Source organism: Rhinolophus sinicus, chromosome 17 (assembly GCF_057876585.1).
Source record: "Rhinolophus sinicus isolate RSI-liver-muscle chromosome 17, RSI-T2T, whole genome shotgun sequence".
Lineage (NCBI taxonomy): Eukaryota > Metazoa > Chordata > Mammalia > Chiroptera > Rhinolophidae > Rhinolophus > Rhinolophus sinicus.
Genome location: NC_142517.1, coordinates 213374126 through 213386430, shown reverse-complemented (window position 1 = coordinate 213386430; position 12305 = coordinate 213374126). Strand labels below are relative to the sequence as shown.

Below are 12305 nucleotides of genomic sequence, written 5' to 3'. Positions count from 1 at the left end.
TTGGGACACACCTTTCTCATGCCAAGATTTTCCTATTTCTCTATCGATGTTTATTTGATCTGCTATACTTCTCACAGTCAGTCGACAATTTTGACGCACAATTTGACGAATTTTTGCAATGTTTTCATCAGTTCTGCTTTTCACTGGCCGTCCTGACCTCTCTTCATCAGTGACGCGTTCTCTCCCTCAGAAAAACATTTAATCCATTTGTACACTGCTTTTTCTTCGTGGCATTATCCCCATAAACTTGGACTAACATGTCCCTGATTTCACTTCCACTCTTGCCAAGTTTAACAAGAAATTTGATGTTTGTTTGTTGCTCTACTTGAATCTCAGACATTCTCACGACAGCACACAGAAACACGCAACAACAATAGTGAACACCTCTCAGCAAGACACCGCCACACGTTGACACGAACACAGCCATGAGACACTGATATACCAAGGTTATGAGACCTTCCCGAGCTGTTTATACAGAGCTGCCAATGTAAGCGCACGGTGGCAAGTTCTAGAACTTAATTGTCAGACCTCGTATTTTCTCTGTTGCTTCCTCCTTCCTGTGACTCTTGAGTTTCCAGTGATTTCAGTCCCCTGCACCCTGAGGACCTGCCTTGACAGTATTTCTTGTGCAGGTCTGCCAACCGCAATTCTCTTGAGTTTATTTTACCCCCAACTTCCCCCCCCCCCCCCATATTTTGTATTGTGGTAGAATACATATAACATAAAATTAGCTTCTTAACTATTTTCTAGTGTATGCATCAGTGTGATTAAGTATATTCATATTGTGCAACCGTAGCCATTATATGTCTCCAGAACACTTCATCTTGCAAAACCGAAATACTCCCCATTCTCTCTTCCCATGAGCCCCTGGCACCCCCCATTGTAATATCCGTCTCTGTGATTTGACTACTTTAAGTGCCTCAGATTCATGGAATCATATAGTATTTGTCTTTTTGTGCCTGGCTTATTTCACTGACCATGATGTCCTCAAGGTCCGTCCGTGTCGTAGCAGGTGTCAGAATTTCCTTCCTTTCTAAGGCTGAGTAATACTCCCTTGTATGGATGGACCACATTTCGTCCTTGGACACTTGGGCTGCTTCTCCGTTTTCGTTGTTATGAATGATGCTGCTGCGAACGTGGGTGTGCAGATGTCTCTTCAACACCCTGCTTTATTCTTTCGATCTACACCCAGAGGTGGGGTCGCTGGGTCACATGGTCACTCTGTTTAATCTTTGAGGCACCTCCACACTGTTTCCCACAGCGGCTGCACCATTTCACATTCCTGCCATCAGTGCCCAGGGTTCCTCTGCATCCTGTCAGCACTTGCTGTCTTCTGGGGTTTTGGTAGTAACCGTCCTGACAGGTGAGGTGGCATCTTATTGTGGTTTGATTTGCATTTCCCTGATGATCAGTGATACTGAACATCTTTTCATGGGCTTGTTGACCATTCCTGTATCTTTGGAGAAATGTCTATTCAAGTCCTTTGCCAATTTTTGAATCAGGTTGTTTGTTTTTTGTTGTTTCGTTTTAGGAACATATATATTTTGGATTATCGGTCTCTTATCAGAAATACGATTTGCAAATATTTTCGCCCATTCTGTGGGTTGCTTTTTTACTCTGATAGTGCCTTTTGATGTAAATTTAAAAAATATATTTTTCATGAAGCCCCCAAATTGTCTATTTTTCCTTTTGTTACCTGTGCCTTTGGTGTCATCTCCAAGAAATCATTGCCAAATCCAGTGTCATAAAACTTTTGTCCTTTGTTTTCTTCTAAGTGTTCTATAGTTTTAGCTCTTCCATTCAAGTCTCGGATCCATTTTGAGTTATTGTTTTGTATATGCTGCTAGGTAAGGGTCCAGCTTAATTCTTTTGTGTGTGGATATCCAGTTTTCCCAGCACCGTTAGTTGAAAAGACTGTCCTTGATCCGTTGAATGGTCTTGTCACCATTGTCAGAAATCATGTGACCATATGTGTGAGGGCTTATTTCTGGGCTCTCTATTCCATTGTTCTATATGTCTGTCTTTATGATGGTACCACAGTGTTTTGATTACTGTTGCTCTGTAGTAAATTTTAAATCAGGATGTGTGTGTCCTCCAGCTTTCATCATTTTTCAGGATTATTATAGCTATCCAAGGTTCCTTGAGATTCCATATGAATTTTAGGATGGATTTTTCTATTTCTACATCATTGGGGTTTTTATAGAAACTTCATTAACTCTGTAGATCTTTTGGGGTATTATTATTGTCTTACTGATGTCAAGTCTTCCAATCCATGAACATGGGATGTGTTTCCGTTTATTTATGTCTTCTTTAACTTCTCTCCAAAATGTTTTGCGGTTTTCATTGTACAAGTTTTTCACTTCTTTGGTTAATTCCTAAATATTTTATTCTTTTTGATACTATTGTAAATAGAACTGTTTTCTTAATTTCATTTTAGTATTGTTCATTGTTAGTGTATAGAAATGTAACAGATTTTTGTGTGTTGGCTCTATATCCTTTTATTTTACTGAATTCATTTATTAGTTCTAACTTTCCTGTTTTTGTTTTTGGTAGGTTTCTTAGGATTTTCTACATATGAGTTCACATCTGCAGCGATAATTTTACTTCTTTTTTCCAATTTGGATGCCTTTTATTTCTTTCTTGTGTGTGGGTATCCTTGCCTTCTTCCTGAGCTTAGAAGAAAAGTTTTCAGGTTTTACCACTGAGTATGATACTCACTGTGGGCTTTTCATATATGGCCTGTATTATAATGAGGTAGTTTCCTTAAATTCCTAGTTTGAGTGTTTTTATCATGAAAGTGCTGAATTTTGTCAAATGCATTTTCTGCATCAATTGAGAAGACCGCATGTGGGTTTTCTCTTTCATTCTATAAATGAGATATGGTATGTTGATTGTTTAATCCATTTACTTTAAAAATAATTACTGATATTTTGAACCATCCTTACATTCCAGGAATAGATCCCATTTGGTTATGGTATATAATATTTTCACTGTCTTGCTGAATTTGGTTTGCTAATTTTTTTTTTTTTTAGCAATTTTACTTTAGTGTACATAAGGGAAATTTGTTGTTTTCTTGTAGTGTCTTTGTCTGGCTTTGATGCTAGGGCAGTGCTGGACTCATAAAATGAGGTTTTGGAAAACTTGAGAAAGATAGGTATTAGTTCTTTACATGTTTAGGTTGCCAAACATTTCATCAGTGAAGCTGTCCAGTCCCAGGCTTTTATTTGTCAGAATTTTGATTACTGATTCAATATCCTTACTAGTTATAGAACTATTCAGAATTTCTATTTGTTTGTGATTCAGTCATGGTAGGTTTTGCGTTTCAAGGAATTTGTCCATTTCCTCTAGGTTATCCAATTTGATGGTGTACATACTATGTTATAATCTTTATAGAACCAGTAGCAATGTTCCCACTCTCATTTCTTTTTTTTTAAGGAATATGCAGCTCACAGTGGCCCATGAGGGGATCAAACTGGCAACCTTGGTGTTATCAGCACCACACTCTAATCAATTGAGCTAACCTGCCAGCCCCCCACTCTCATTTATGAGTTTAGTAATTTAACTCTTTATCTTTTTTTGCTTAGTTCATCTAGCTAATGATTTGTCAATTTTATTGATCTTTTTGAAGAATCAACTTTTAATTTGCCATTTATTTTTCTATTTTCTATTTTATTTACCTTTGCTCTCATCTTTATTATTTCCTTCCTTCTGGTAGCTTTGGGTTTCATTTCTTCTTTTTCTAGTTCCCTAAGTTGTAAAAAAAAAAAAAGAAAAAAGTATGAATTTATTTGTGAGTATAAATTTTCCATTTATTAGAACCTCTTTTGCTGAATCCCATAAGTTTTGACTCCCATTGTGGTCGAGGAAGACAATTTTACATAATATGTGTCATTTTAAATCTGTTGAGACTTAATTTGTGGCCTCATATGTCTATCCTAAAGCCCACCTGTGTGCGCAAGAGAATATTGTGTTTTGTTGCTGGGTAGTGCTCTATATGACTGTTAAGTCTCTCTGGTTTATTTTGTTGTTCATGTACTCTCTTTCCTCACTTATCCTCTGTCTGCATGTGCTGTCCACTGTTGAGAGTGAAGTATTGACATCTCCCACTGTTACTGTAGAACTGTCTGTTTCTCCCTTTAATTCTGTCACTTTTTGCCTCATGTGTCTTGCTGTTTTGAACCTTTTATTAATCTATAATGTCTTCATCTCGTAAACTTTAATTAAAATCTCTTTTGTCTGATATAAGTACAGCCACTCTTGCTCTCTTTTTATTATTATTTGCATGAAATAATTTTTCCATCTTTTCATTTTAAACCTATTTGTCTATTTGTGTCTTTGAATCTAATGTGAGTCTCTTTACATAGTATAGATTTGGGCCATGTGTTTTTAGTCATTTTTCCAATCTCTGTCTTTGGATTGGAGAGTTTAATCCATTTATTTTTAACATAATTACTGATAAGGAGGGATTTACTTCTGTAATTGTGTGATTAGTTATCTATATGCTTTATGGCTTTTTTGTCCATTCTCTGCATTACTGTCTTGTTTTGTGTTTAGTTGGTTTTTTAATATTGAAATGTTTTATTTACCTTCTCATTTTTTCTTATCTTCTTTGTGGCTACAATGGGGATTACATTTAAGATCCTAAAGTTATAACACTAATTTGAATTTATAGCAGCTTAACTTCAATAATATACAAAAACTCTGCTTCTTTACAGTTCTGTCCTACCTCTTTCAGTTATTGAGGTCACCGATTGCATCTTTATATATTGTGTGTCCAAAAACCTAAACTAATGAATGTGGGGTGTTTTTTTTGTTGTTGTTGTTTTCTTTTTAATGCATCAGTCTCTTAAATCATGTAGAAAAAAAGGTGGAGTTTTAAACTATTGTTACAATAATATTAACTTTTTTAATTGCCCATGTGTTTACCTTTACTGACATCTTTATTTCTCCAGGCAGCTTCAAGAGACTGTCTTGTGTGTTTTTTCATTTCAACATGCAGGACTTCCTTTAGCATTTCTTGTAGGGCCGGCCTAGTGGTAAGGACCTCCTTCAGCTTTTGTTTATTTGGGAATGTCTTAAATTCTCCTTCACTTTTGAAAGACTGAGTATAGGATTCTTGTGACAGTTTTTTCTTTCAACACTTTGAAAATATCAGCCTACTGCCTTCTGGCTTCCAAAGTTTCTGAGGAGCAATCTGTTGATATGTGATGAGTTGCTTCTCTCTTCTTTCAGGATTGTCTCTTTTTAGCTTTCAAATTTGATTATAATGTATGTCAGTATGGGTCTCTGAGTTCGTCCTACTTGTTGTTCATTGAGCTTGTTTATTTATGTCTTACATCAAATTTGGAAAGTGTTAGGCCATTGTTTCTTCAGATATTTTCTGACCCTTTCTCTCCCGCTTTTCCTGGGACTCCCACAATACATATCTTGGTCAGCTTGGTGGTGTCCCACACGTCCTTTAGGCTTTGTTTGCTTTTCGTAAATCTTTTTTCTTTCTGTTCCTCAGCCACAATAATTTTCATTGTCCTATCTTTAAGTTTGCTGCTTCTTACTTCTGCTTGCTCAAAATTGATTTTGAATCCCTCTAGTGAATTTTTCATTTTAGTTGTCGTACTTTTCAAAAAATTTTTTTTGGTTTCTTGTCTTTACTGATATTTTCATTTGTTCACACATCATTTTCTTGACATTCTCCACCTCGTTAGTTTTTTGAGTATCTTTAAATACTTGTTTTAAAGTATTTGTCTAGAAGGTCCACTATGTGGTGTTTCTCAGTGGCTGTTTCTGTTTTTTGTTTTCTTTAGAATGAAAGAAACAGTTAACATACTTGTTTCTTTGTTTGCCTTGTGATTTTTTTGTTGTTCTTGAAATAGCGTTGTAACTCTGGATATCAGATTCTCCCTCTTCCCTGGGGTTTGCTGGTATTTGTTATAGGTTTGCTTTTTGATTATTGTAGGCTGTCTTTGTGCTAAGGATCGCCTGAGGTGTAAACTTAAGGTCTTCTCGGTTCTTTCCTGAGCCTCTCCCTGGGCATATGCAGTCACTTTTCTACTTCCCCCCATGTATGCCATTGTTTCTGAATGCCCTAGTCTTTAATGTCTGGTTTTTGAAAGGTGAAAAGGAGGGGAAAATGAGATGGGGTGAAAGAGTACCAGCCCTTTAAATCTCCTGTAAGTCACTGGAGCTGGAGGCATCCTTGAGCTGGACTTACAACACCATTGGGAGCTGCACAACAGTGGCTGCTCACCTTTCCTGCTCTTCTGTGATCAGAAGCAGCAATTGGGTACCAGAGTGCGGATCCCAGTATTTGGAGGAAGGGTCCTTTTTGCCCACTGTGGCTCCTGCAAGCTGTGTGCAAGCTGCTTCAGGAACACACACACGTCTGCCTGACACACAGCTGGGGACAGGCCAGTGCAGTTGTCTGGATGGGGGGACAGATCGGGGGCTGCACGCTTCACCAAATCCTCCTCCACCCTGTTTTGAAGGATATTTTAGCCATATATAGAATTCTGTAACAACAGGTATATTATTATTTTTTTTTTACAGGAATTTCTTTATATTGTTCCATTGTCTTCTGACCTTCGTTGTTTTTGTTGAAAAGTCAACTCTAATTCTTCATCCCTCTCTACATAGTTTGTCTTTTTTCTCTGGTCATTTTCAAAATTTCAGTTTTACCTTTGGATTTCAGCCCTGTGATGTTCCCAGCTGTGGTTTTCTTTGTATTTATCTTCCTTGGGTCTCCTGTGATTCCTGCATTTGTAAGATGATGTTTTTCATCAAATTTGATGCTTTTTAGCCATTATTCCTTCAGCTATTTTTCCTGCCCTATTATTATTCTCTTTTCCCTTGGTAACTCCTATTACACGTGTGTTAGGCCGTTTAATATTTTCCCACATGTCCCTGAGACTGTTTATTTTTATTCAGTCTGTTTTCTTTACATTATTCAATTTGGATGTTTTGTATTGACCTGGTTTCCAAGTCACTGTTTTCTATCGCCAATTTGCTGCTAAGCCATTAGGTGAAGTTTTCACCTTTCTGTCTCTGTGTCTTTTTTCATAATGGCTCTTTTTCCCAGTTTGCTTTCTAGTGCTTCACTCCACTCCCATTCCAGCAACCTACTATCTTTGCCAGCCATTAGGGGTAAGAAGGGGGCTTCTGGTTATAGTTGTGAGCTGTCTGCATAGCTTTAAAACAAATTCCACTCACTGGACTTTCCAGGGGAGTGAAGTCAGTACTTCACCCAGTTCAAGGACCTGTATTTGGGAGCCAAGACATGGAAACACCCTACTGTCCATCAAGTTGATGAATGGATAAAGCAGATGTGAGACACACACACACACACAGGAATATTACTCAACCACAAAAAAGAATGAAATCCTGCCCTTTGCAACAACATTAATAGACCTTGAGGGCACTGAGCTAAATGAAATAAGTCACACAGAGAAAGACATATACTGCATGATTTCACTGATATATGGAATTAAAAAAAAACAAAACTAAACTCATAGAAATAAAGAGTAGAATGCTGGTTGCCAGGGGGTGGGGTTGGGGAAATGGTGAATTGTTGGTCAAAGGGTACAGACTTCCAGTTAGAAGTAAGTCCTGGGGTGTAACGTACATCATGGTGACTGCAGTTAACAATGTTGTATATGTGAAAGTTGCTAAGAAAGTGGGTCTCAAAAGAGCTCGGCACACACACCGCGTGTGCACACACAATGGTAGCTGTGAGGTGATAGATGTGATAACCTATTGTAATCATTTCGCCGTATACACATGTATTAAATCATTACATTGTACTCCTTAAACCTACACATTATGTGTCACTTATATCTCAGGAATCCTGGGAGAAAAAGAAAAATAACCTGTTAGCAGCAGGTGGTGTGCACCTGCTTTCTTCCTTCGCTATAGTGACCAGCCACATGTCCCTGAGAGACGGTGACAGGCCTTCAGAGTCTGGAAGGTCTCAGGCATCACACTCAGGCTCTATGCTCACCAGACTCGCCCTTCCTCGTGCCTCAGCATCAATGCTTGTTCTGGGAAGCCCATGGACCTCTGTGGCTTCTTAATGTCTTCATTTTAAGGCCTAAGGCAAAGGCAAAGTCATCTTCCTTTCTCCGAACCCTTCCTTTCCTACTTTTTTCCTACTGAACAAAACAACAAGAACAAGAAAAAAAACATGTTGAAAAAACATTAAAATATCAAGAAGCTCTCACTTAGACTTCTCTCACAATAAGGTTTCCTTTGGGTGTGTGCAGTCTAGGAGAAGTGAGTGCGCTTGGCCAAAATAGGAACTTGTCCATTGTTAAGATGGACTTTTTCAGTGAACTAGAAATGGCACCTTTTGTTTTGGGCCGATGTCTACATGTGTGAGGAACCGTGTCTTGGGGTATCGTGCGCTCTGAGCCGGGCTCCGCGGGGTTTCTTCTGTGCCCCATGCCCACCATGTCATCCCTGCAAATGTCTGTCCTGGGGTAGGTGCTGGCTCCGACTCTGGCTCCCTCTGCTGGCAGTGTTAACTCCTCCAGCCAGGCCACTTGTTGGTCTTGCAGAGGGAATGTCAGACCTGTGACTTGGTCTTGCCAGTCCTTGGAATAGAGAGGAGAAAGCAGGGTGTTCCGCCCAGCTATTTACCGAGTCACCTGGGTCCTCTGCAGAGGTCATGACTCTACCTGCCTGGGAGTGGTTTGGGCAGCAGGATTTCCAGAGGTCTGCCAGGGGTCTCCAGCTGCTGCAGAGCTGGGAGCCAGGGGCAAGTGAGTGGGCACATCGGTCGGCTTCAGACGCTGCGCTGCGCTGTACTCTTCCTCCCTGGGACCACGAGGAAGGTCTTAAAATAAGAAGCGTCTCCATTTCAGTGAACGGCGAGGCCAGCCTGGGGTCGTGCACAGGGAACAAACTGAAGAACCAAAGTCCTCCCCAGTCCTTTCCACACCCAGTGTCACACACAGTTACCCGTTCTGCCTCCGCAGCGTCAAACAGGCCACTGCCAGTCCCTGTGGCCACAGCCTCCTGTCTCTCCTCCCGCTGCAGTTTTTTTAAACCCTGTTCATTACTCCAGCCAAGAATCATCAGAAATTCCCTTTCGTTTGTATAGCGATCACCAACTGAAAGCAGAACAGTGGCACGTCACTCGCACGGGTTCTCCTTGCCCTTGAATGTGTCAGTGACTGGGGTTTAACTGCAGACTCTGATCCAGTGCGTCCAGGTGGCCCCCATCCCCCCAAAAAAGATGGACTGTTTTGCTGTAGCTTCGGAGGCTCTGGCTGCCTCTCTACCTGAGAACTGGGGCTCCCTGCTGTAGGGCGTGTGCAGAATGCGACCGTGCGCTGCCTCTGGGCCCAGCAGCCTGAGCGAGCCCCACTTTGCAGTCATCAAAGACAGTTGTTTCCACCTGCCTTACTGACACGGGGACCGGTCTGTGGCAGCCTCGCAATGACCAGAGTTGTTGGCAGTGATCTACCTCACCGGGTTCCTTGTCATGAGGCCGTGGGCTCCAGAAGAGGCTGAGTTTGAGTGATGCAGTGTATGTCTGCCTCAACTTAAACCTTTCCAAAGAGGAAAGTAGCATGAGAAATTGCATCCAAGGGGCTGCGAAGCCCAAAGGACCTGATGGTGACTTCTGGGCCTGTGCCCTGGCACTCCTCTTGCTGGCTTTGGCTCTGAGCGAGCCCCTGTGACAGCTGGCTGTCATCTCTGAGGTGGGGAGACGGCACGCTGGAGGCCACACTGCAGGATGGGAGTTATCCAGCCTGAGCAGAGCTCCGTGCATGCACATCTGGGGCGGTGGGCACTACCCTCCTGCTCCCAGCACTCCCTTCCCTGCTGGGACTGGGCAGAGGCCACCTCAGTGCGTGGGATCTGCCCCCGGCCAGCTCCCTACCTCTTGCTCACTGCTTCGTGCTGCCAAATTGCTTATTCTGGAGCAAGATGGCTGCTACAGGGTGTGTTCACAGACTTTGGCGCAAAGACACAGAGCTGAAGGCTGAGGGGCAGGCCGCACCTAGACCCACCCTGTGCGTGATGTGAGTGTAAGTCCAGGTGGCATGGCCCGAAGCCACTCCAGCGGTATAGAGGGAACGGAGATGGCAGGTACTGGGGCCAAGTTGGGTCTCCCCTCTGCACTCCCTTCTCTCTGGGATCCTGGACCTTGCAGCCTTGCTGGTTGGTTCTCTGGTGCCTTTAAATAGACTCTTTAAAATCTGGCTTTTCTGGCTTTTTCTCTGCCAGAGGGTTGGCCAGTTACAAAGCATTTGGCTGCGGCCCAAAGCAACACTCCTGTTTATTTCATCCACTTCTGAGCCTCCGACATGTCCTGGAACACTTGAAATGGTGGCCATTCGAGTCATCTGTCGCCGGGACTGCTACAGCTTTTCTTGTTGGAAATGGCGCCATAATTTGTTCCCATGAATTGGTGGTTGCTGAGTCTTCTAAGAACATGTCTGACATTCGTTCAAGCCATGGAGTGAAGGTGGGAGGTAATAAAGGAACACACAGGAAGGTCAGCTTTCATCCAGGCAAGTGTATCATTTGTAGACAAAAAATGATGGCTTCATTCAAATACACTAAGATGGGAATGACCAGGTCACGTGTTCATGTGTTGGTTTTCTGGGGACAGCTTAGGGCAGGGAAAGGCACGGTCCAGGGGTCGGGACACTGGATCTTGGCACACCCTGTAGCTCTGAGCCAAGTGTCTGTCATGCGCTCACGACCAAGGTGACATGTTGCAGCCTCTGTAGGAGCACTTTGCCTGTGGCAGGACATCAAGCATTTGTTGAATCTTTGGAAGATAAAACTAAAGTATTTTGTATTTGTTTTGTTCTGCTCAGATTACGCGAAAATTCAGGCTGAATTCTGAAGGCAAACTTGAACAGACAGTCTCCATGGCAACCACTACCCAGCCCATGACTCAGCATCTTCACATCACGTACAAGAAGGTGACCCCGTGACCCAGAGCGGTGCTTCGCCCAGCGGCCATGTGTCCTGGTGACACTGGGCTTCTCAGCAGGTGTGGGTGTGGCCACAGCAGGTCCCGTGGGCTCAAGGGTGTTGTCCTGGGTTCCTGTAATGACGTAGAAAAACCAAATAAAAGGCCTTTATTTTTATGGCTGAGCATTTTGAATATTACTGCGTGTGTGGACTGGAGGTGTCTGTATGTGCTGGTGACTGTTTTCCAGGGTCTTCTCCCTAAAAAAGTTAGAAAGGATGACTCTTTTTCTCTTTTTCTTCCTGCAGTTTTAACAGGATCTGAAATATTTATAAACCATCCGTAGTACGGCCAGTAATAAGCTGAAGCCACGGGTGGGACAGAAAGGCTGTGCTGATTCTTTGCTTCTGAGGAGCTGAAGAAGCCCAAGAACCCTGTTTCCATTCGTGCAGGGGTCTTCCCAAGGCAAGAGGATAGTGAATTTAGCGTCACTGTATAAACTTTATTTTATTACTCGGTAATGTAATATTCCTTCTTCCTTTGTTGACTGTGAGAGTTTGCAGACTATGCTACCCCCTCCTGCCTGTCACCAGCTTTAACACCTGCCAGCGTTTTACCCAGCCCAGTGGTTTCATCTGTTCTCCCCGCTTCTCTTTTGCTGGAGTATTTTTTAAGCAAAAGCCAGGCATATGTCATTTACCCCTAAATGCTTCAATATGTGCATGAAAACAGAGCCTTTGTCTTCTTAACACGTTGCTTACGGTGGGGTTTAAATCCCTTGTGAAGCAACGTGTTAACAGCCAGGGGTCAGAAACCACGGGAAACAGACCTGGTGTGAAGGGAGGTGGTGCTGGCTGCCTGGGGTTAGCGCTGCAGGAGTCTTGGGGGACAGAGGCGTTTGGGGGTGGGAGTTGCCGGCTTCTAGGAGCTCAGAGGGGGGCCAGGGCTGGTGCTGAGCCGCAGAGGAGCGCAACCAGCGCTAAGAGACTCACTCGACGGTACCCTGGTGACAAGGGCCAGGGAGGCTGGTGCTGGGCACCCAGAGGAGATCGGGTTCGTCCTGAGGCAAAAATCCTCCCAGGCCTAGAGTGAACTTGGGAAACCACACGTGTTACTTGCCTCCAAATACAGTGGTGGGGCAGGCGTGGGACGCATATCCCCATTCCAGAGGACGGAAATAAGAGAGAAATGACAGGTCCTAAGCCAAGTGCAGGACCTTAGGGCTCAGTGTCTGCCCTCTGGCCACTGGGGTGGCCGTGCCTCCTTCTGGCAGCTTTGCTGGACATAGCCCACACCGCATTTACGGGTCATCGTGTGCTTGCACGTCTCCCAAGCGCAGCCGCACACCAGTGGCTCTGCCTAGTCAGGGCTCCCTACGGCGGCT

General features: G+C 43.0%; 1 protein-coding gene across 2 annotated transcripts in view; it reads left to right on the top strand.

Annotated features, from left to right (window-relative positions):
- Window positions 1-11099, top strand: part of THAP4 (THAP domain containing 4) — a 48412-nt gene extending 37313 nt beyond the window's left edge. For both annotated transcript variants that reach the window (XM_019711671.3, XM_019711672.2), the window contains one exon: window positions 10824-11099. In XM_019711671.3, coding sequence (XP_019567230.2) covers window positions 10824-10943 — 120 coding nt within the window. In that variant the 3' untranslated portion in view covers window positions 10944-11099. The remainder of the gene's footprint in view (window positions 1-10823) is intronic.
- The last annotated feature ends 1206 nt before the right edge of the window (window positions 11100-12305 follow it).